The sequence below is a fragment of the Herpailurus yagouaroundi genome, unplaced genomic scaffold (assembly GCF_014898765.1).
Source record: "Herpailurus yagouaroundi ecotype Mexico unplaced genomic scaffold, PumYag 181, whole genome shotgun sequence".
Taxonomy (NCBI): domain Eukaryota; kingdom Metazoa; phylum Chordata; class Mammalia; order Carnivora; family Felidae; genus Herpailurus; species Herpailurus yagouaroundi.
In genome coordinates, this window is record NW_024412412.1 from 31,328,110 (window position 1) to 31,353,319 (window position 25,210).

Genomic DNA, 25,210 nt, shown 5'->3' on the forward strand with positions numbered 1-25,210 from the left:
CTTGTATAGGCAAGGTTTACTGAGATAACAAATCATAGAACCGCCCTCCTTTTTGGCAGCCCCAGCCCAGAGGGAATCCTCACTTCGTTGGACCCTCCCCCAAATCACCCCCTGAAACCCACATCTCTTCCAAATACCTGTCTTACAGAGATGCCTGCCGGCTCTCCCCGGCTACAGCGAGTAATAAACCCAACAGGTATGTTCCTGGCAGTCACTGACTGAAGGTCATTACCAGTACGCTCAAGTAGGAATTCAATGATTATTTAACAGGACAGAAAGTATCTCTCTCAAACAATAGTGAAGGTCAAGAAGGCTTCTCATTAAAATCAGAAATCAGGGGCTGCTGGGTGGCTCGGCTGGTTGAATGTCTGAATCTTGATTCTGGTTCAGGCCATGATCTCGTGGTTTCTGAGTTTGAGGCCCGCATCTGGCTCTGTGCTGACCTCAAGCGGCCTGCTTGGGATTCCTTGTCTCCTGTCTCCCTCTCTCTTTGCCCTCCCCGCCCCCCCCCAACCCAACCTGTTCACCCTCTCTCTCAAAATAAATAAATATTTTAAAAATAAATAAAATCAGAAATCAAACAGGAACTCTAATATTGCCACCATCATCCAACATTGCTCTAGAAGCTCTAACCAATGTAGTCAGACACAAAAGAGAAACAGTAAGTAAAGGCAGTGGAAAAAAGACTTGAAAGTAATATTAGATAATAAAACTGTTCCAAAAGAATCAATTGAAAAGTATTAGAACCAAGAGCAAGTTGAATAAGGCACTCTGTTATCAATCAATATAAAACTCAAGAGTCACTCAGAATGTAAACTATACAATATAATTGCAGTTATATTCACAATAGCAACAAAGCGTCTGGGAATAAATGTAACGAAAAGTTTCAAAGAAAACAGAACAAAATACCTGAAAAAAATGGCAAGACCACACTACAAACTTTGGTAGAAAGGCTTACTATCCTAAAATTGAATATTTCTTATCGTTGGCTATGTAACTTTCATATAATTCCGGTAAAAAATCGTATTAGGTTTCTGCAATTGAAAATATCTTGAATGGAAAATGCAGTTGAATGGTGGCAAAATTTTTTTTTTTAAGTAAAAATATTCAATTAAAAGCAACAGTAACTAAAGCAGTATTGAACCACTACATTAGTAAGGCAGATCAATGAAATCCCGGGAAGCCAAAACCCATATCCAGACACACATAAAAGGTTGAGTATATAACAAATAGAGAAACATCAATTGTTCACTAACGCCATTAGGATAACAGGCTAACTATTTGGAAAATTAAGTAATACCTTATTTCAAGTTGTAGACAAAAATTAATGGCAAGATTTAAATATAAATAAGCACAGAATCCAAAAAGGTTTTAGAAGAGAATTACTAATAACCTAGTAAGGCAGGAACACATCAGAAAAGATGAACTGATTTAACTTCAAAATTTAAATTTGGATGTCAAAATATAAAGGCCATGAAAAATCACATGCAAACCAGGGGAAAAAATTTGTAACAAGTTGGCCTTAAAGCGGATACATTCTAATGTAGAATTTTTATAGAATTTATTTAATTTCAATGTTTAAAATATGAATACTTTTAATAGGAAAATTGGCAAAAAAGCAGGATACCACTTGTCACCTATAATTTGGGAAATGTGTATAAAAATAACACCCAGTGATGTCAGAAATGCTGACAAACAGTATTCTCCATTCATTTTTGGTGGGAGTTTAAAGACTGGAAAAAAATTATAGCAAAATATTATCAATAGTTCTTTCTAAATAATTAGATTATTAAGGATTTCTTTATTTTTTAAAAAAATTTGCTTATCCCTGTCATCCACAATAAACATAGCACTTTGTCATGTCATTTCTAAAAAAAAAAATAAATAAAATAAACAAAATAAACAGTGAATCCAATTCATTTCTCAAATTTATTTTTTCCTAAATTCAGCTTATTAGTCACTGCCCTCCTCAACACATCCCTGCTGCTTCCAAATCAGTGGTTTGGAAAACAAGCTTATAACTTCATATATGTACATGCATGTGTGTGTGCATGCTGTATATACATATATGTGCATGTATGTGTGTGTTGTGTATACATGTGCGTGTGTGTGTGCATGTGTATATATGCATGTGTGTATGTGTGCCTGTGTATACACATGTGTAGGCATGTACATACATGTATGTGTATACATATATACATGTATGTGTATGTGTGTATATACATACGTGTATGTGTATATGTGTACGTGTCTGTGTATGGGTGTATACACATATTTATGTGTATACATGTTTGCGCATATGTGCATGCGTTCACATATATGTACACGAACGTCTGTGCATGTGTGTGTTGTGTGTATGTATGCATATATATTGTGTGTATGTGTATGCATGTGTGTATACATGTGTGTATGTATATACATGTGTATGTGTGTATGTATGTGTGTATATATGTATGTGTTCTGTGTATATATGTATATGTGTGCATATACCTGTATGTATGTGTGTTGTGTGTATGTGTATATGTGTATATACATGTGTGTATGTATGTGTATGTATGTGTGTATACATACATATGTGTGTATGTATGTATGTATACATACATGTGTATGTATGTATGTGTATACATGTGCGGGTATACATATGTATCTGTGTGCATGCATGTATGTTTATGTATGTTGCGTGTATATGCATGTATATGCATGTGCATATATTTATGTGTGCGTGTATGTGTGTATATGTGTATGTACATGTGTCTATATATGTATTATGTGGTGTGTATGTATGTGTGTATATGTTTGTATGTGTGTATATATATGAATGTATGTGTGTATATATACATGTGTGTATATTTGTATGTGTGTATATATGTATGTATGTGTATACATATCCATGTGTGTTTATATATGCATGTATGTATGTGTGTACGTATGTTGTATGTATATACATATATGTGTGTATGTGTAAATATACATATGTATTCATTATATATATATACATATACATATACACACACACACACACAAAATACCAAATACATTGTGAATACACACACAGAAAAGAAATTTCCTTATATGAACAGGATCATGAAATAGAAAGATCAGACGTAGGCAGCACACAAAACACTTAACAATATTGACCTATCGCAAATCTATTCTAAATGAATTTTTCAAAGCTCTCATAAAGCAACAGGATTCAGTTATGCGATTATCATTTTAAGAAATGAGGCCCTGGAACTTCTTTGCTGGACTTTAGTTGATCCAGCAGTTTTGAGAACAGTGGGGAATAATAAAACACCAAAAGCATAAGCAACAAAAGAAAAGACAGATAAATTGGACTTCATTAAAATCAAAAATTTCTGTGCCTCAAAGGACACATATGAAGAAAGTAACAAAACCACCCACAGAATGGGGGAAAATATTTGCAAATTATATATCTGTAAAGGGGCAAATATCCAGAATATATAAAGAACTCCTAGCAGCACCTGGCTGGCTCCGTTGGTACAGCGTGTGACCCTTGATCTTGGGGTTGCGAGTTCAAGCCCTACGTTGGGGGTAGAGATTACTTAAAGAGAATATATTTATTTTTTTTCAACGTTTATTTATTTTTGGGACAGAGAGAGACAGAGCATGAACGGGGGAGGGGCAGAGAGAGAGGGAGACACAGAATCGGAAACAGGCTCCAGGCTCCGAGCCATCAGCCCAGAGCCCGACGCGGGGCTCGAACTCACGGACCGCGAGATCGTGACCTGGCTGAAGTCGGACGCTTAACTGACTGCGCCACCCAGGCGCCCCTAAAGAGAATATATTAAAAAAAAAAAAAAAAAAAAGGAACTCCTACAACAAAAAGACAAACAACTCAATCTTTTAAAAGTGCCAAAGAATTTGAACAGACATTTTTCCAAAGAAGGTATGCAAATGAACAAGCACATGAAAAGCTGCTCAAGTTGTTAGTCATTAGAGGGAAATGCAAATCAAAACCACAATGAGATACCCCCTCACACCCACCAGGATGGCTAGAATTTAAAAAAAGGGTGGAGGGAAATAACCAGTGTTGTGGAGGATGTGCAGAACAAAATTGGAACCCTGGTACGTTGTTGCTGGGAATGTAAAGTGGTAGTAAAATTGTGGAAGGCAGTTTGGCAGCCCCTCAGAAAGCGGAACATAAAATTACCACATGATCTAGTAATTCCACTCGGAGGTATAGACCTAAAAGAACTAAAAACATATGTGTAAACAAAAACTTGTGGAAGAACGGCAAGAGCGGTATTATACGTAAAAGCCAAAAAGTGGAAGGGCGCCCGGTGGCTCAGTCAGTGGAGCATGTGACTCTTGATCTCGGGGTTGTGAGTTCAAGTCCCATGTCGGGCACAGAGCTTCCTTTAAAAAAAAAAAAAAAATTATTCAAAAGCCAGAAAGTGGAAACCACCCAAATGTCTCTAAACTGGTGAATGGACAAACGCGATACCCACCCAAACAACGGAATACTGATTGTTCAGTGACGAAAAGGAACGAGGGACTGACACACCACGGGCTAGATGAACCTCGAGAATGTGACACTAAGTGAAAAAAGCCAGACACCAAAAGGCCACATGTTATATGATTCCATGTATGCAAAATGTCCAGAACTGGCAGTTCCATGGAGACCGAAAGTAGATTTGTGGTCGCTCTAGGCTGGGGTGAGAGGGTCATGACAAGTGACTGCTTAATGGATATGGGGTTTCCTTTCGGACCGAGAAAATGTTCTGGAATCAGACGGTTGCACAGTATCGTGAACGTACTAGAAGTCATTGAATTGTAGACTGAAACGGTTTCAATGAGAATTTTATGTTATATGAATTTTACCTCAATCTTGAAAAAAACAGGAAAGAAGGAAGGAAGGAAGGTTGGGAGGGATGGAGAGAGAGAGAGAAGGAGGAGGGAGGGAGGAAGAAAGAAAGGCAGAAAGAAGAACAAACAGCCAGGGACAGCGTAGCTTTCAGAACCTACAGTGGAAATGAGAGGGGAGCCTTGGAGATTAAGGCCCCTCCTGATGACAGCTCAGGTTAGGTGACTGGGCAAGCAGCAACAGGGACAGGACCGCAAGCTGGGCTTCCTGGCTCCTAGTTCCAAGGTCTTTCCACCAGAGAGCCGCCTGGAACTCAGAGACCAGGCAAGCTGTCTATGTATGTCTCAAAAAAAAAAAAAAAAAACCCAAGCCACCTTCAAGGCCAGGCGGTTGGTTCCCTTTCAAGGCACTATTTGTGTGCAGCTCGTGGCCTATGCCACCAGCCTTTGCCACAGGCTGCCGCCCACCGAACTCAAGTACCCATCAGCCCACCTGCCAATGCTTCTGTTGATGGTCCCCTCATTATTTGCTTGTGGTTCATGATTTACATCAAGTGGAAAAATCATCACGCTGCTCTAATCTTAGCAAAGCATGTCATTTTCACTGTCAGAGTTGGCCTGTGTCCCCATGATATTTGAAGACATTGCTTGTGTTTAAAAAAAAAAAAAAAATGATGGACGAGACAGCAGCAGTTTGGGACACATTCATGAAGCCAGATCAACAGTCCTTTGTATAAAGGGCCTGAAAGCGTACACTGAAACACAGAAAACAAGCAAAAAGGTAAGCGCTGAGAACTATTTTGTAATAATTCTTCGGAGATAAAATAAGTTAAAGAATAATTATAGAGAAAGCAATTCATGGGGCGCCCGGATGGCTCGGTCGGTTAAGCATCTGACTCTTGGTTTCTGCTCAGGTCATGATCTCACGGTTCGGGAGTTCAAGCCCCGCGTCGGGCTTCTCGCTGACAGTGTGGGGCCTGCTTGGGATTCTCTCTCTCCCTCTCTCTCTCTCTGCCCCTCCCTCCCTCTCTCAATAAATAAATAAATAAGTAAACAAACAAACACTAAAACAACAACAACAAAAACAAAGGCTATTTAGTCACATAGACCTGGTTCAAACCCTGCCTCTGGCTTGGTTAGTTAGCTAGCTGCTTTGCAAGTTTCTTTCACCTTCAGGCATTTCTTTTGCAAATTAAGGGTAACTGTAGTGCCTCCTTAGTTACCTTAGGATTAATAAGATTGCGCACATCAAACATTTGGCACAGGGCCTACCCCATAGAACATATTAAGTGTAAAGGGATATGAAATATTTTGCCTGCAAAATTTAAACGCACCTTTAACCTCACTCTCTCTTGCAGTGGAGTGAAATCACAGAATGGTGTGTTGCGAGAAGTATGGGACTGAGTCAGGAAACCTTGGTTCAGGTCCTAGGTCAAGCCCTTGGGATTGGTCAGTAAACATCACTAAATCTCAATGTCCTTATTTACAGAAAAGGAAAATGCTCATATCAGAACGTGTTGAGGCAAGTGTTAAAATAATACGCATTCTACACATTCTAAAATATAAGATCTAGAAAGTAAATGTACATTCTGGAATTACGCAACGCTACCGAAATAACAAGGTTTTACTGGTACAGGACTGCGGTGGGACTGGGCAGTGACAGGTCTCCATCCTAATCCTGAAAACACCACCTGAATTCCGTGGGGTGAAGCACAATTTCTCTGGGCATCGCTTTCTCCACTGCTAGAACGAGGCGATTGCACTAAGTCTCTCTCAAGCTCTGACATTCACTGGCAGTATACATTCAAATCCACGGTCAATTCTTTTAAATTTTTAAATGTTTATTTATTTTGAGAGACAGAGAGAGACAGAGCGCGAGTGGGAGAGGGGCAGAGAGAGAGAGGGAGACACAGAATCCAAAGCAGGCTCCAGGCTCCGAGCTGTCAGCACAGAGCCCAACATGGGGCTCGAACTCACCAACCTCGAGATCATAACCTGAACTGAAGTCAGAGGTTCAACCGACTGAGCCACCCAGGCGCCCCCCTCTCCATGATCAGTTCTGACGCTCCCTTCTTCTCAAGGAAGAAGAGAGGAACACTAGCACCAAAGGACCCACAAGAATAACTGGCCCATCTTTACCAAGGGTAGGAAAATGCCCAGCCCATTCCTGATTTCCATGGCCCGTGAGTTTGTGAACCATGCGACATTCAACCAGATGTTGTCACTGGAGGTTCGATGGCAGCAATTTCCCTCTCCACCCTTGAGCTACAAGGGAGACGTATGGTAGAGGCTGTTTAGCTGGTGGGAGTTTTCTTTTATTCAGGTCGTGGACCCCACACTGGACACACAATGAAAGGGAATATCGAATACATCATCTTCAATATAACCTTTCTTGCTTCCTTCCACAATTAATTCACTGCAGATCTATTAATTGAGCAACAAATTTTCAGTCATCAATGACTTATTAAAATTTAACTATAGGAATATTACTCAGCCTTAAAAAAAGAAAGACATCCTGGCACGTGGTATAACTTGATTTAACCTTGAGGACATTAAGCTAAGTGAAAGAAGCCAGTCACAAGAAGACAAAACTGTATGATGCCACTTACACGAGGTATCTAGAGTCGCCTAATTTACAGAGACAGAAAGTAAAATGGAGGTTGTCAGGGGCTGGGGGCAGAAGGAATGGGGAGTTATTGTTTAATGGGTGCAGAGTTTCGGTTTTGCAAGATGAAAAGTTCTGTAGACTGGTTGCACAAAACATGAGTGTATTTATACTATTGAATTGTCTATTTAAAAATGATTAAGATAAATTTTATGTTTTGTGTATTTCACCACTATTTGACTTTATTTTATTGTATTTTATTTTATTTTATTTTATTTTAAGTAGGCTCCACCCCCACATGTAGCCCAATGCAGGGCTTGAACTCATGACCCTGGAATCAAGACCTGAGCTGAGATCAAGAACCAGACACTTCATCAACTAAGCCACCCAAGCACACCCACAATTATTTTTTTAGTTTAACTGGTTACATGATTAGTTCAATAATCACTCGGCAACTCAAGGGCAACCAATAAGTGTGAATTCTCACCATATCCTTCTCCTCCCCAAGCACTCCTCTCCCTTTAATGCCAGATGGGTCTTGGGCTTTTGGAATCCTGAACAAATATTCCTATTTGTGTTGCTCTTTTGACACAATGTGACCTCTAAAGTATCAATGAATGCCCTTGTTCTTGGCTTCCAGCCAAATCTTTACCATATATTTGGCTACCTATATGTTCATTTCATTGAACGGGCTAGTCTATTACCAAACAAGTATCTCTGAGGACAGCTTATGTATCAGTCATTCACATAACAGATGGAAGCGTTCATCATCGGGATTTCTCTCTAAGATAAACACAAGGAAGGGATTTTTGAATAAGAGAAGAGAGGGCAAAGGAGAAGAGTGATTTCAGAACCCGTTGGTTGGAGGAAGAAAGATCTAGAATGGGCGCCACCATCAGAATGGGGGAACAACGGCATTGAACAATAAGAGGGCAGCAAAAAAACAAAAACAAAAACAAAAAACAATAAGAGGGCAGCAGAGGGCACCCAGGGCTTGAAGCTAATCAACCTGGGGAGAGGAGACAGAGGGACACCCAACGAAAGGGAATATCAGAAACATTTCATAGATAGGAATTTTGTCAAGTTCAGCAGCACTCTTACATAGTTCACACACTGGCATCTGCCCTGGAGAAATGGAGAATCATTCCCCAGCCACTCTAGTCCACATGGGTTTGCCACAGAAAGAAGGGCCTGGGAGCTCCTTTGAAAGGGAGGCTCACCATCCAGCAGCCTTGGTTAAACTGTGTCTGAGGTGGAATAGAGGGAATTCTTAAGAGGAAGGGAGGAGACTGAGGGACCCCTGGGCACTGGCGAGGAGGAATTAGACCAATACTGCCCTTCTCTCTCCTCCAAGAGGCTCAGAGTCCTTCATAGGTGCTAATCAATTTAACCTCATTGGAGCCCAACGTGGACCTTCCCAAGGACACAAAGGAAAACAGAGTAAAGAGGCAGCTTTCCTCACTCATATTCACTACATAGGCTCCTACCCTTCACCAAGACCTAACATCCCAACCAAAGCCACACCCATTTTTTTCTGGGGCTTACCTGCTAACACCTCTAAATGCAAACGCAGACACTCATCTCCCACAAGCCACATGGCATCTGGGCGAGGGCCGTCTGTTCCCTCAATTCCCAAAACCTTGCTAGGGGAACAACAGTCCCCCTAGTGTGACAGGTGGGCAAAGCCACTTCTAACCAACCATACATTAACAATACCTTATAAATGCAGATTCAGGGGAGGAGGGTGGATGCAGGTCAGGGGCCCTGGGGTCCACTCACTCTCCTCCTCTCTGTGTGCCAGGGCTTCAGACAGGAATGCACTGAGATGCTGGCAGTCACGTTGCTCATTAGCTGAACATTAAGTGATGACTACTCGAGCCAATCAAAATCATGGGCCCAACAGTGCTTTTAAAATCACCATTATTACACACACACACACACACACACACACACACACACACACACCTTTTCTCTCTTATATAGACATGAAATATTCAACCCCTGTTAGTACTGATCCTGGTAAGTGCTCTTAATCATGAGTGAAAATAATCCCTTATGTGATAAGGAAAGACTGAGTGAAAATTCAGGAGAAGCTGCACAAAAAAATAAAAAAAAATAAAAAAAATAAATAAGCCAGAATCACCCTCTGTTGCTAAAAACTGGGCAACTAAAGCAAATGTGGGTTTGCAGAGGCCAAAAGTGGCTGGGATCTTGATTGGGTATGTCCTCTTCGAATCTCCTCTTCCATGCACACTAGGTTTACAATTTTGAATTTTTACTAAAGTCAGGAAGTGTTTGGGGCACTTGGGTGGCTCAGTCGGTTAAGTGTCCAACTTCAGCTCAGGTCATGATCTCGCCGTTCACAAGTTCGAGCCCCGCTTCGGGCTCTGTGCTGACAGCTCAGAGCCTAGAGCCTGCTTCAGATTCTGTGTCTCCCTCTCTCTGTGCTACACACACACACACACACACACACACACACACACACACACGCTTGTGCTCTCTCTCTCTCTCTCTCTCTTAAAAACAAATAAAATCAACACAAAATCAGGGAGTGTTCAAACAAGAAGCTCATAATCAAACATCTAGGGTTCTAAATGGACAAGAAAAGAGATGTGTTATTCAACCCAGTGAAACTTTGCCTTTCAAACGTGAGTTTTAATTCACTGCCATCATTATAAGGATGGCCATTCTCAACCTCTGCCCCCTAATCAGCCATTTTTTTTTAAATAATCCCTCCCTTATCTCAAGGCATTTTTCTGCTCCCTTTAGAACATTAGAATTACCAGCACAACTTGTTGAAGATAAGAATACTCACACAACCATGTTTTATGCATTATGATCATGGTTTGGCTCTCATCTAATGTATTCACATGGAAAAGAATTTCACACTCACTCACCTTTCAGCATAACTTACATTATTCGAAACTTTTGCTTCAGTTGTCTGATCACTGGGATTCAAGTGAGTTATTTGGATTAGGTGCTTCAGGTTGACTCATAGTGAAATATGGATATCAGAGGACAGAGCCGAGGGAGGAGGACTCAAGTAATTAATTGCCCCACCTTTTGAAAATGACAGTAAATGGCTTATCTTTCCTAGAACTGGTACAATAAATGTCAAAAGCTGCAAAATTCTGTGCTGGGTCAGGAAACGTTCTGGCCATTATCTCCAACTCTTAATTGTTCTCCATGCGTTCACCGTCAGCACACAACCTGAATATCAAGTAAATGCTTGTGGAATTGCTCAGTGAATATGCATAGACCACTCCCAATGACTCTGAAAGCCCCTTAAGAAGAAATCACCTTGAACTTTCTATAGCTAACATTCTCCCTGCCCCAAAAGGCAAGGCACACAATAGGTATTCAGTAATCAATCACTGACTGATTTCTCATCTTCACCAGTGGGCATGGGAGAGAAACAAAAAACAAGTGTTGAAACATTTCACACTGGAATTTATCGCTTGAGAAATTAAGAATGTGGAGGGAAAATGCACAAGTGTGAAGGTCACCCTGATAAAGAAAAAATGTGGTGCGAGAAGACTACAGTACTTAAAATGCACACTGTTCATAATTGCCAGAGATAACGAATATTTTCTATATTTTGCCAAATTGGTCTTCTTTGTTTCTCCATTAACACGTATAGGGCGTCTAATGCATCTTTGGCAATCTATTCAAACTGTTGAGGGATTTTTTTTTTCCCTTTTCTTTTCTTTTCACCCTTTGAACATAAACCACTAAGTCTCCATCCCCAAAGCACCTCCCAAATAGCGGCGGGGGTGGGGGATGCGCTCTGGGAAGCCCTTGCTGAGATACTTAGCGGAACTTTGTTCTCCACATGGGCTATTTACGAGCGTCTCGGTTTCCTTGGGTGACTCCACAACCTCCCCCTTTTCACGCGGCGAGCAGGAGTCAGGGCGGTGAGATCCTCCCAGGCGGAGCGCGGAGGCGCTGACCATGGTCCTGGCCTCCGAGCTCAGGACTGGAGCACCGAGGGCGCCGGAGATGAGACGGTGCGAGAGCGAGCAGGGCGAGGCGGAGAGAGGCTGTCGAAGCCCCCGCCCCTCCCGAACCCCGGGGAGCTTTCGGGCCTGCACGCGAACCCTCCACTGCACGCTCCGAGATGCATCAAAAAAGGGTGGGGCACCCAGCCACAACTGCAATCGGAAGCCGCCCGGAAGGATTTAAGAAGAATGGAATCGGTTCATGCCTCCCTCCCCCCACTACCATGCGCCCCCCAACCCGGCATCGGTTCATATTTTACCCCCGCCCCCCACCTCCCAGGCCGAGGGAGGCGCGGGCAGCCTTTGTGGGCGCACAGCCGCCCACGGCCGAGCCCGAGCCTCTGGGCACCCTGCACCGAGAAGGGGCAAGTAGGGCGGGGTGCATGTACAGATTCAAGGATGCAATATTCCTGCGAGGCAGGACGGTGGGCACGCTGGGATGACCGGTTCTCCACCGAGCTGGAAAGGGGGCGAAGGAGGGGCGATCCCCGCGTCTGGTCCTGAGTCTCAAACACCCCCCACCCCCCATACCAACCTGGTCGTAGATGTTCTGCAGGGCTTCCTTGCCCGAGGCCCGCCGGATCTCCACCTTCCGGCTCGATTCAACAGATGGCTCCCCGCCGGCGCGCCGGCCCTGCCGGGAGTACGGCGGCTGCGGGTCCGGGCCCAAGTGGGCGACGTCCCGCTGCTGAGCCACCACCTGCCCCGAGCCCCGGCCCACGGACAACGAGTCGAAATCGATGGTCTTGTTCTCGGAGGACCCTTCCACCGGGCAGAACATGCCACAGAATTTCTGCCGGGGCTTAGGGCTGCCTGAGCCCAGGTTTTTAAAAAAGGCAGGGACTTCTTCGTCCTCTGCCGCCTTCCCGGATTGCTTCCTCTCGGCCATGGCGCGGGAGCTCGGGGAGGGTCCGCTCTGTCCGTCCGTCCGTCTGCCGGTCCCTAAGTCGGCCTCTCTCTGTGCACAAACCCCCTGGCTGCTGCCGCGGCTGCCGCTCTCTGCCTGCCGCAAGGTGTACAGAAAGGAAGGAGGGCTGGCGAGCGAGCGAGCGACCCACCCCTCCCGGTCCCTCCCTCTGACCCCGCTTTCTCCCCTCCCTGCCCACGCCCCCCGCCGCCGCTCCGGCTCCAGCGACCAGCAAAGTTGGGTCTGGGAGGGCGGCCGCTGCGGCAGCGGGAGCGAAGAGGCTGCCAGTTCCCGGCAGCGGCGGGAGGAGGGAGGCGCGGGCGGGGCGGGGGCGGGGCGCGGCGCGGCGCAGGGGAGGGGAGGGGAGCCGAGCTCCGGGTAGTGAGGGGAAGGCCCCGCCGCCTAGAGCCCCGCGCTCCGGAAGTGAAGCGGCCAGACCACCCGCTAATGGATGCGAAGCGGAGGGTCGGCTGACCGATCTCTGCGCCAGGGTAAGTATGGGGCAGGGCACGCAGGGGCGAAGGCCGGGGGCGCGGCCTCTGGACTCCACGCCCGTCGCCCCCACCTGCCTGGCCCAGGACCCTCTCCCCCACCGCATTGCAGAGGTGGGCCAGGTGCGAGGGCCCACCCGAGGGAGGACCCCCACCCCTCAGCGAGGGTGTGAGCTAATGGATGGGGCAACAGGGACCAACCGGCTGACGCCTGGACACCCAGGAGGAGGGAAAGGGGCAGCACTGACGATGGGGAAGGGATGGCGCAGACCGTTTGGAGAGGTGGAGGCCTTACGAGGCAGGGGGCACCAAACCTTGTTCACCCACGGGCCTTGTGGTGGGCTGCTGTGGGCAGAGATTGAAACGAGAAGGTTCTCGCTGCGCCCACAGTGGTGGGGGTGGGGGGCGCTAGCGGGCGGGGAGAAATGCAGAGGGGCGTAGCAAAGGAGAGGGGGGAATAAAGACTTAGGTGTGTGGTCTGGGACTGTAACAAAAAGTGCATTCTGCAAATTCGGGCACCGAACGGCGACTTGAAGTAGGAAAGGGTAGAGACCTGCTATATTGCCCGGAGGTGTCACGTCTCTTAACTGCGCCACTGCGCCAAGACCAAGAAGGGCCAGAAGAGTCTTGATTTGGTATTGTCTGCCCCGCCTTCCCCGCCAAAAAAAAAAAGGGGGGGGGCCAGGATTGAATCCCACTCCCCCAAATCCCCAGCCCTTCTGGGCGCCCTGCACGCCCCACCTAGATCCCCGCCCTGGTTGCGCACTGCGCCACAGCCGCGGGGTTTCCCGGGTTGCCAGACGCCAAGTGCCTGGGACGTAAATTGCGCGCGCGCGAATTCAGTGGTGGAGTAGGAGATGGGGTCCTGTCTGTGGTCATGGCTTGAGTTGTGAGACGCCCCACCGGGAAAGGGTGTGTGGGACTTGGTATGTATGTGAGGCTGAACCATCCACAGCTACTGGGTTGGTGGGCAGATAAGGGGCATTTTGATTTATGCCGGTAACACCGTCTCTGAGAGTCTTTTATTGCTTATTTCTGTCCCCACGTCCCTTCCACGTACCAATCCCTGCCCCTGGTCGATTACAGCCCCGCCCTCTCTTTCCACAGTGGCAAAATCCTGCAGAAATGATGCCCAACCCTTGGCGGCTGGAGACGGAAATCTGGGCATGCTCAGTAACTAGGGTGGGTTTGGGCTAGGAGAAGCTGTTTCTACCACAAGACTATAGCTCAGAGCAAGGCTCTATCCTCATCATCAGCCCTTGTCCCTGGCAGGATTCAGTACGGATACCCTCCCCCCAAATCGTGAGGGATACTTCGGTGAATGGAGTTAAATTTGGAGGGCAATCAATCACAGTTTGAAGATGAGCCCATCATGGCAGGTGGGAAGGTGGCCCCAGCTGAGAACTGGAGACTGAGGGAGGAGAGGAATGTCTGGCGGGCCGGGGGGGGGGGGGGTGCTGAGGGAACCAGAGGCGGGCCTTTGGACTTTGCGTCAGATGTGCTTCGCATTTGAATGAACTGCTTCCACAAGAATGACATCATTGCCTACCCAGGGCAGACCCATGACTCCCATGACTCGTGACCGATTTCCGGAGCAGGAACCAGACTTAGAGAGATTGGGGCGCTTTGACCAAGGTCACTATCTAAATGAGCCAAGAATTACAGCAGAAAAGCTGATTCCTTTTCCAACTTATCCCATCTTTACTTGAGAAAATGCAAGAGTTTTACATTTTTCTCATGTCCGATTATTTCCATTGCAGGTAAAGATTGCCTTTGGAAGAAGAAGCCACCCAAAGGTAGCCTAACCTCAGCATGACCTCTATTATGTAGACCTTGGGATGTGTCTTCCTGCCTTTTTACATCTCATGTTTCCTCTCAACATTAAAACAGGAGGAAGGTTACCCCCATATCTTAGAAGGGAAGGGGTGGCATGGAGAAACCCCTGGGCTCCGATCCCTGGGGCTGCTGGCTGAGAGCGGAATCCAGGGTTTGTGCTCCTGCCCCTTTGGCACCTTCCAGAAGGTCTTAGAAAACGTGCCTGCAGCAGGAGCAGTTGACATTAAAGCTGTAGGCTGGCATCTGTGGCATATGGACCCCGTTTGGACTGAGGGGGATTCTTCAGGCCGACAGAAGCATATTCGTAGCCCATTAACACACACTCCACGGCAGTAACTGGGAGACGGTAGGAAGCCTTTCCTTTTTGCGTCACCCGGTGTCTACCACTGTCCACAGATGTGCTTCCTCTCTTACCTTGTGCTCAAATGACTCATTCAGGCGTAAGTGCTAGGAAGCATTTTTAACATTCACAGCAAAAGAAACACCTCGTTGTGCATTTGCGAGGCCTGCCCAGACCTAACGAAAGAGAATGGATTCATAATTCCAAGCTTAACTTATTTGGTCCTGAGATTTTGTTTTGTTTTGTTTTGTTTTGTGTTAGATTGCTGGACCTAAATTGGTATACCTATATTATTATGTTATGTTAAAGTGTAGTATATGTTATATTGTTATATCTATATTAAATTGGCTTTTAATGTTTGAGTGATTTCTAGCTTGATTTTAAATAATTGGATGTTAAATCAAAGGAATGCACCAACTCAATATGGTTTGGTAGATTTAATTAAATTGTAAAGGAGTGTCATGTTTTTAAATCATTTTAACAGCCCTCATCACTGGATGTTATCAAGCCATAAATAAATACTATTATTATTTATGTGTAACAGGGGAGCTTGGCTTGGCTGGAGCTAAGAAAGACCCAAACACATCCATTGCGTGGAGCTGGGTGACATCTTCCTTTTCTGGAAGCTGAATACATAAGCTGGTGACTCTCACAGGACAGTTGGAGCGCCTGAACAGGTATCTGTTCACATCTGATTTCATTTTTCACATGGGGAAAATCTTGAGTCCTGTCCATCCATAACCAGGGCTCAGACGTTAATTGGCATGACTGATGAGCGGAAGGTGGGGGAGCCAGATGTGGGAGGGTCCCCAAGAGAACTCTAAGCAAAGAAGAGGTCTGACAGAGTGGGACACGTGCAAATCCAACGTGAGACGGAAGCCCTGGTCTCCCCCCACTTCTGTCCTGAACCAAAGCACAGTGCTTCCTGGGAAAGAGAGGGCTGTGTGGTAAAACTGACCATTGTTTCACTAGGAGTCCAAGCCTGCTGTGACACTTCTCTCCGGGAGTTCTGGGTGCCAGAGTGGAGGCCTTACCCCGCTAGCTAGCAAAAGGAGAGGTGAGGAGAGGCAGCAGAAACTGGGGGAGTCACAAAAGCAGCTCTTGCAGGTGCCTCGGGCAGTCGGAGAAGGGTCAGTGCCACTGTGTGGCTGCCAGCGTCGGGGAGAGCATCAGCGGCCACCGGACTGCAGAGCCACAGGCAGTGATGCTGTCCTAGCTGAGTTCTTGCCCCTGGGCAAGTAAGGGTGATTGGTCCAGAAGACTTTGGGGCCGCTGTTGGAGTGGCCTGGGACGCATTCCCTGGTGGGGTGCAAGTTCAGGAGCTGAGCCAGGATATTCTGAGTCCTGATAGGCAGTGCCTGTCCACACCACAAACTAATCGGTACCCATAGAGTTGGAGCAAATACTCGGACGATGGCGCTGGCACTGTTAGAGGACTGGTGCAGGATAATGAGCGTGGATGATCAGAAATCGCTGATGGTTCTGGGGATACCAGTGGACTGTGATGAGGCTGAGATTCAGGGGGTTCTCCAGGAGACTTTAAAGTCTCTGGGCAGGTATAGGCTGCTCGGCAAAATATTCAGGAAGCAGGACAATGCCAATGCTGTCTTACTAGAGCTTATGGAGGATACTGATGTCTCGGTGATCCCCAGTGAGGTTCAGGGAAAGGGGGGTGTCTGGAAAGTGATCTTTAAGACCCCTAACCAGGACACTGAATTTCTGGAACGACTGAACCTCTTTCTGGAAAAAGAGGGGCAGACAGTCTCCGGTATGTTCCGAGCCCTCGGGCACGAGGGGTTGTCTCCAGCCACGGTGCCCTGCGTGTCCCCAGAGTTACTGGCTCACGTGTTGGGACAGGCGATAGCTCATGCCCCTCAGCCCCTGCTACCCATGAGATACCGGAAACTGAGAGTATTCTCGGGGAGCGCCGTGCCCGCCCCAGAGGAAGAGCCCTTTGAAATCTGGTTGGAACAGGCCACTGAGATCGTCAAAGAGTGGCCGGTAGCAGAGGCAGAAAAGAAAAGGTGGTTGATGGAAAGCCTGCGTGGCCCTGCCCTGGACCTCATGCATATAGTGCAGGCAGACAATGCAGCCATAAGCGTGGAAGAGTGTTTGGAGGCGTTTAAGCAAGTGTTTGGAAACCTGGAGAGCCGCAGGACCTCCCAGGTGAAATACCTGAAGACGTACCAGGAGGAGGGGGAGAAGGTCTCCGCCTACGTGTTGCGGTTAGAAACCCTGCTCCGGCGCGCCGTGGAGAAACGCGCCATCCCCAGGAATATCGCAGATCAGGTCCGCCTGGAGCAGGTCATGGCCGGGGCCAGCCTCAGCGAAGTCCTTTGGTGTAGGCTGAGAGAACTGAAAGATCAAGGGCCGCCTCCCAGCTTCCTGGAGTTAATGAAGGTAATCCGGGAGGAAGAGGAGGAAGAGGCCTCTTTTGAAAACGAGAATATTGAAGAGCCAGATGAAGGGGATGGCTATGGCCCCTGGGATAACGAGACAGAGGACTAAAAACCATCTCAGGGCGGGACCCACAGCCAGTGCGCCCCGGGGAGGTTTGCTGTACCCCGCTGAGACCACGTGGCTATTTTTGTCCGAGGCCTCGGCGCCAGGTCTTGATTCTTCTTTCTAAGAAAAAATACCAGAGAGTTTCTTGGGCCCTACGTAGATTATTAATAAAGGACGAAGTTCCAAGTAAGGAATAGGAAGCCTGAAGGAACCCGCGACATTTCCCGTTTCCCAAATAGACCAAAGTCGTGCACCCATACAGCAGAAGAAAGAAGTGATGCAGGAAAAGAACACCTTTTGTAATCTGTTTAACCTCTAACCCCTTTGACTCCTCGGCTATGTTCCTTCCTCAAATCAGCACATCCCCTCTGAGTAGCCAGCCGTGTGAGGCACTCTTCACCGAGGTGAGAATCGTAACCCCACAAGCCTGGGCCATGCTCTCGGAGCGAGCTCACCGGCTCACCGAGGACATGACCTCGGCATGTGAGACGCTAGATAATCCCGGGTGTCAGTCACGACACCTGTGGAAGTGCCACTACCAAATGAATACGGCCACCCCCACTGCTATGTGTCTTTCTTTCTTCGCTCGGGAAGCACTCCTCCACTTCTCTGCCGTGTGTCGAATGGCCGGTTCCAGGCACTGTGTTAGGCCCTCGAGACACAGACAACTCAGCCCAATCCCTGCCTTCAAGAGAGAGAGCTACGGTGTGAGAGAAGCACTTTCGAGAAAGGGCAGACGCTACAGGAAGGCTGCCTGCGAGGGAGGGTGTGCAGGCCGCGTTTGGATTCAGCGAGCAGACCATTCTGGTTGGAAAAGATTTTTAGGGGTGACCAAAGGGAAAGAGGAGAGGAAAGGAGCCTGTATTTATTGAGGGTCTATTATGTGCCAGCTGGTTTACACACATCTCATTTAATGTGCCCGGGAACCCCAATACGGTATAATTTTGCTCTTTCTGAAAGAGAAAGAAAATGAAGCTCAGATGAGTCAAGTGGGGTTCTCGGGATCGAAACGCTAAGCAGTGGCAGAGCCGAGCCACAAGTCTGGAACTCTCTGCCTCTTGCTAACCCTCTGTCCGCTGTGATGGTGGCTTTCAAATTGTGCTCTACGGTTCTGCAGAGATTTTTCAGCCTGTCCACCTTTAACATGTACTTTAAACTCTCCCGAGCTCTACTAGAAAACAGATAGACTCAAGTGTGTTGATACCCAAATGTTCACACACTGGCACCCAGCCACGGGCTCACTTCTGTTTCCAGATGGACTCATTTTGTGCAGACCATGGAAGTAAGGTCCCCTTGTGACATCTGAGCACATAGCTGGACTTCTCGTAAGCGTTCATAGATTAAGGAAGTGATGGCATCTCACAGGTGTTTAAGTCACGTCCATGCATGTCCAGTGACGTAGTGTGCCCCCGTAGAGCATAAATGAGCACCATTCCGTTAAATGCTAGTTGATCTCGGGGCGCCTGGGTGGCTCAGTCGGTTGGGCGTCCGACTTTGGCTCAGGTCACGATCTCACGGTCCGTGAGTTCGAGCCCCGCGTCGGGCTCTGTGCTGACAGCTCAGAGCCTGGAGCCTGTTTCGGATTCTGTGTCTCCCTCTCTCTGACCCTCCCCGTTCATGCTCTGTCTCTGTCAGTCTCAAAAATAAATAAACGTTAAAAAAAAATGCTAGTTGATCTCTAGCGTCACGATAGCTTTTTGTATACAAAGAACAATTGCTCACCTTCTCTGAACATCAGTTTCCTCATCAGGAAAATGGGAAAATAATAGAATAGGGTTGTCGTTAGGCTCAGATGACATAATGCCTTTGAATCACTTAGCATGATGTCTGGAACACAGAAAGCCTTTAATGCGTTAAGACCCATGATTTTCATGATACTTCCTGTCTGTTCAATGCATGCTGTCTTTATTCTAAGAGTTGTGCCGTAACAAGTAAGTACGGAATCTGTCAGTCAGTTGTGACGACATTGCATTAGGAACCATTTTAGCTACGTTTGAGTGCTTGTTGTCTGTTATCTTTGTGATAAGTATTCCAGCCATTGTTAAAGACTATTGTTAGTGATTTGACTTTGAAACAATAAATTATTCTTTCTGATTTGTGGCTAACTTTAACTGAAGAATATCCTGAGATTGTAAGAAAAGCATTTTTTTTAAAGTTACCATTGGTGATCATTTCGTCCTAAGTTATAATTTTTTTTAATACGGCTCACCAAAGTGATAACATTTGTCATCCAGTACACCCTGATTTCATGGTTTCTTGTAGTCATAAAAATCTCCTCATTGTTCTCAATTATTGACAATATACAAAGTAAAATGTTATAAATGTGAGGTTATAAAATAAACACATGCTAATAAAATTCTGAGGTTTTTTTGTTTCATGTATTATGATTCTGTGTTAGCTATGACTTGAAGAAGGAGTTTCATTAGTTAAAAAAAATATATGATAGGTAAGGTTAGAAAATCAAACCAACGCCAAAAGGTCTTGAACCCTTCTAGATAGGAAAACCTGAGAGCAGAGTGCTGGGATAAGAATACTTCAGCTTTGTCTCCAGGGATGAGAGAGAGCCCAGTCTACCCATCATCAATTTCCCTTGTAAAATACATAGAAACAACAGATGGAGGCCAGTCCCCTCGGAGACCTCCAACTCATTTGCTCAGGCAAGTAACTCCACAGAAGAACAAAACGACCTAGTGGGGAAATGTTGCGTCTCTGGGATGTAGCCAGTTTCCAGCGTGTAGATGTGTAGGAGGAAAATTCCTCTTGCCGTTGACTTTCTTGGAATTGTTTCTTTTCCTCTTTTCTACAGTGCAATGGGGAGGATTCCTCATTGGGCTGTGCGCAGTGCAGATCGGCCTATTACACGATGAGTGTCCTGAGGGATGTCCGACACCCTCTCCCCATCACCAGAGCAAAAACCTCTTAAAAAATTGGTCTTGCCTTATACTTACTATGTCTGTCTCCAGTTCTGACCCTTGGAGACTGAAGCCTCCAAGATTACATAGTCCCCTGCTGAAGGTAACTTTTCACCAGGGCCATTGGCTTCCTCAAGGCCTTAGTATTATCTGACATCCCCATCTATACCAGCCAGTCCTGCCAAGCCTTTCATGCTGTTGTCATCCACTGTCTACCCAGATGCTACCCCAGATGATTATCGGTGCCCTTCCTGTCCATGCTCCCAGTGCTGATCATTAAGGTCCTCCACCATGCCTTCTTGATCCTCCATGATGTCCTAGATGAACTAGCCTGTATCATCGGAGTCCTTGCAAAATACCTCAGCACCATATTCGTTAATTGGATTCTGGTCTTCCTGGTAGCCTGCTGTCCTCAAGTCTCTTGAGTGGAAGCTGCTCAGTCTCCCATCTCAGGAAAGATTGGAGATTGCTGGTGGCATTTAGTTCACCATCATCACCTCCTCACCTGCAAATGCTTTCCTGGCCTAAGCTGACCCCCTCTGCCCCACACCTCCCCGTGGGGCAGTCCTGACAAGCCTGGACAGAGTGTTGGCAAAGCAACACTGCGAGGAGCCTATTGAGGATGGCACCTGGCCAGATGTTATCTATAGTAACAAAAAGTAGGAAGGAAAAGATAATGACTATAAGCCATTATCTAAGGGAGTCCTACAAGTCGAGCCTGGAAAAGCAAAGATGGTTGGAAGCCAGAGTTTGAAAGAGTGGAGCCTGAAATGAAGCATAGAGGTGAAGGAAGAGTGTCTGAGACAGAATTGTCAAATGCACTCAGAATTCGTGCTTTGTTGACCACCAGCATAATCTTTGCACGGTCTAAAGATTCATGATCAGAGCAGAAGACCTCTCCCTCATCCCTTTTCTTTCAGGGTGGGCCAAGGGCTCCTTGAGCTTGCTCAGAGAAGACTTATACTCATTGAGAACTCCTCTCGGGGTGCAAGATGGTGTCCATAGATGGGCTTCTCAGAAGCTAGCCTCCCCACTGTAGCAGGCTCCGGAGCTGTCCCTGGTCCTGACCTGCATTACACAACCTGCTGTGCCCGAGTGGTCCTTGACATTGCGGATGAACATAAAAACTAGAGTAACTCCAGAAGTGGATGCCAAAATCAATTCAATCGTAAGAAAAAAATGGTGTAGGATTTCAATCCATTTTTCAAGACACCAGCTGGAGCTGCCCGTTAATTGTCTGGGGTGCTTTAAGCAGCAGCTGAGACTTTGTCCCCATCTGCCCCACCCCCACCCACTCTTGAAGGGAAAGGTTACCAAAGGGAGGCACAACCCAGACGATGTGGTGGTGCTGAGGCTAAGAGCCTAGGAAAAAGTCCCCAGAGAATGCGGGGAAGGCTCACTTCCATCCCATCTTGTCCCAGACCTGCCCCTGCTCTGCACAGCCTAAAGGCAGTCTCATTGAAGGTCTTCCCTGGATTCTTGGTACAACAGTTTTCCCAACTAACTCAGTTACTAACAGAGCTTTCTTGAAATAATAAGCACTCATCACAAAAGCAAATTTCTAGGATGCCTGGGTGGCTCAGTCAGTTGAGCGTCCAACTTCAGCTCAGGTCATGATGTCGCCGTTCACAAGTTCGAGCCCCACGTCAGGCTCTGTGCTGACAGCTCAGCCTGCTTCAGATTCTGGGCCTCCCTTTCTCTCTGCCCCTCCTCCACTCACACTCTGTCTCTCAAAAATGAATAATAATTAACAAATTTTTAAAAATAAACTTCCTTTTTTCCAGCTTTATTGTGGTATAATTTTCAAGTACAAATTGTGTATATTTAAGGAGTGAAATATGATGTTTGGATGTATCTATAAATTGTGAAATGATCTCCACAATCAAACTAATTAACACAGTCATCACCTCACGTGATTACCATGTGTGTGCTTGAGCAGGCACGTGAGAACACTTAAGATCTATTTTCTTAGCAATAGATGTCAGGTACACAGTATAGTGTCATAATGTTGCACATGAGATGTATAGTCATCACGCTGCACATGAGATCTCCAGAACTTACGCATCCTATATAAGTGCAAGTTTGTGCCCTTTGACCAACGTGTTCCCATTTCTCTCGCCGCCCAGCCCCTGGTAACAGCCATTCTACTCTCTGCTTTCATGAGTTCTACTTTCATAGACTCCGTATGTAAGTGAGATAATGAAGTATTTGTCTTTCTATATCTGGCTGATTTCATTTAGCATAATGTCCTCCAGGCTCACAAATGGCAGGATTTGCTTCTACAAAAGTAAACTCTATACTATAAGTTAACAAAAGCAAAGTAGTGGAAACCAGGTGGGGGAATAAAGACCATTGAGTTCTGCTAACTAGCCGTCACATTGCATTCCCTGGTGAAATCCCATACAAGGGATGGCAAGCCTCTGTTGACACTTGTTGAGCTTGGGAACCCTGCTATCCCAAATAGTAGCTAATGTGGGAAACAAAGGCAGAAGGAAACGGCAGATAAAATTAAATTTCCTTATAACCTGCAGCCCATTGACAAATACTTGAGGCAGGCAGAGCAAGATGTTTCTCCAGCAACTCCCTACTATCTTAATGCTAATGCTTTGCTAGGGGGAGAAACAACCATAGCCTGACCATAACTAGGCCTCCACTATCCTGGAGTCTTCTTTAGCATATGAAAGTCTCATTGGAAACTTCCCCTGGACTTTATCTCCCCCGACTCCATAGTATATAACCAGTCTCTCCTCAGGGTCCCCAGGCAGCTCTTCCTTGCCCACGGGTCCTGTCCCTGTGCTTTAATAAAATCACCTTTTGCACCAAAGACGTCTTCAAGAATTCACTTTTTGCACCAGAGATGTCTTCAAGAATTCTTTCCTGGTCGTTGGCTCTGGCCCCCACAAACCCCACTGTCACCCACAAACGTCATCAGTAGCTAGTAGACATTTTAAAGGTCCTAAATAGACAGGAGCCCAAGACAACAGTAAATGTCCACGACTAGGCGTGCTGCCATCTTGGGGAAAACATCTACCAATCCAGAATTGCCAATTACTGATTCAAATTACAGGGCCTGAAACTAAGGTAGTAATCCTTTGGACTCCCAAGTCTCGTTACTGGCCTGGGTTTATGACCTACCAGTGGCAATGTGGGGTGAGGACCAGGCATTAGAGGTCCCACAGGCCATATTCAGGCCCTTGAGTGGGCTTTTATAGATCACCTAATGGGCAGAGCCATGGAATCCCCACTTCCCCACAGGGACTGCTAGATTTTGTCAGTAGCTAAACTGCCTGGGAGATATTCCTCCTTCACCAGGGCCCATTCAAAAGGTCTTTGATGCTTCAGAACGCACAACGGCATGGCTATGAAATGCTTTCCATCGGTAACCAGAATATTTTTGGCTCAGCTTAGGAATCCATCCAAGTTGTAGTGAAGCTTTGGGCACATTGGGCTGGGCACATAAACCTGCTCTGTTACCAGGAAGTCTGTGGTGTGCCAGGAGTGGACAGGTTGGCCTGAACTGGGTTTCTGCTTATGAAGTAGACAAACACCGTCATCAGCCCAAGGATTGGAACTGTGATGTACATTGAGGAATAAGAAGAAGTGGAGAAGAGGTCATGTATGCCTCCTACCCACCCACCCCTACTCCTGACACTTCCAGTCTATGTCAGAAACAAAGGAGAGGGCAACAGAAATTAAAATTTAAGGAGTAGAACAAAACATAAGAGAACAGACAACCCAGACAGAATAAGTGTAAGAAAATCATGCATAGATACATCATAGTCAAACTGCTGTAACCAAAAATAAATTGCTCTAAACCAAGAAAATCTTGAGAGCAGCCAGGGAAACTAAGATATTACATACAAAAGGATAACCATAGGAATTCTGCTGATTTCTCATGAGAAAATATACAGACCAGAAGACATGGCAATAACAGCTTTAAACCACTGGATAAAGATTTTTTTGTTGTGTCAGGTTTAGTAAAAATTTGCCTCTAAAATCATCCCAACCCAGGGGCGCCTAGGTGGCTCAGTCGGTTGAGCGTCCAACTTTGGCTCAGGTCATGATCTCACAGTTCATGGATTCGAGCCTCGCATCGGGTTCTGTGCTGACAGCTCGGAGCCTGGAGCCTGCTTCAGATTCTGTGTCTCCCTCTCTCTCTGCTCCTCCCCTGCTCACACTCTGTCTCTCTCTCAAAAATAAATAAAGATTTAAAAAGTTTTTTTTTTAAAAAGTAGGCTCCATACCCAACGTGGGGCTTGAACTCATGACCCTGAGATTAAGTCATGCGCTCTACCAACTGAGTCAGTCAGGCACCCCTAAGGAAAGTTTTTTGTTTGTTTGTTTTTTGTTTGTTTGTTTTATTTGAGAGAGAGAGAGAGAGAGTGGGGCAGAGGGGCAGAGGGAGAGAGAGAATCTTAAGCAGACTCCATGCTCGGCACAGAACCCGATGTGGGGCTCCATACCACGACCCTGGGATCATGACTTGAGCTGAAATCAAGAGTTAGATGCCCAACTGACTGAGCCACACAGGTGACTCTCTAAGGAAAGGTTTTAATGATGAATTCAAATCATTCTAATTTTCTATTTTTTATTGAGCTGATTCTGGTAATTTTAAGATTTGTGCATTTCACCTAAGTGATCAAATTTAGTGTCATAATAAATGTATTGTTCATAATATTCCCTTCGTATCATTTTCAAGATTGTAGGAGCCCTAGTATTCCCCACTTTCATTCCTGATATTTTGCATCTACTCTTTTCCCCTTGATCACTCTAACTAGAGACTTGTCAGTGT

At 46.1% G+C, this 25,210-nt stretch overlaps 2 protein-coding genes across 4 annotated transcripts in view; one reads left to right on the forward strand and one right to left on the reverse strand.

Moving 5' to 3' along the window:
• DPYSL2 (dihydropyrimidinase like 2) overlaps positions 1–12,461 on the reverse strand; it is a 130,760-nt gene extending 118,299 nt beyond the window's left edge. The window contains exon 1 of the mRNA XM_040490229.1: positions 11,963–12,461. Within this exon, the coding sequence (XP_040346163.1) occupies positions 11,963–12,316 (354 nt within the window). The 5' untranslated portion in view covers positions 12,317–12,461. The remainder of the gene's footprint in view (positions 1–11,962) is intronic.
• A 235-nt stretch (positions 12,462–12,696) lies between these two features.
• On the forward strand, positions 12,697–22,051 carry PNMA2 (PNMA family member 2). Of its 3 annotated transcripts, XM_040490233.1 has the most exons (5): positions 12,698–12,825; positions 14,586–14,621; positions 14,716–15,007; positions 15,546–15,678; positions 15,974–18,443. In XM_040490233.1, exon 5 carries the CDS (start codon positions 16,415–16,417, stop codon positions 17,507–17,509), a length of 1,095 nt encoding a protein of 364 aa, XP_040346167.1. In that variant the 5' UTR covers positions 12,698–12,825; positions 14,586–14,621; positions 14,716–15,007; positions 15,546–15,678; positions 15,974–16,414; the 3' UTR covers positions 17,510–18,443. The 3 variants fall into 3 exon arrangements, 2 of the variants coding, with proteins under 2 accessions (XP_040346167.1, XP_040346166.1); XR_005795015.1 differs by lacking the exons at positions 14,716–15,007; positions 15,974–18,443 and adding an exon at positions 20,313–22,051 and having other exon boundaries at positions 12,697–12,825; XM_040490232.1 differs by lacking the exon at positions 14,716–15,007.
• Positions 22,052–25,210: the final 3,159 nt, after the last annotated feature.

Bases quoted from the DNA above. Each gene is read 5' to 3' on its own strand.
- PNMA2 (XM_040490233.1), top strand. From the start codon at position 16,415: ATGGCGCTGGCACTGTTAGAGGACTGGTGCAGGATAATGAGCGTGGAT.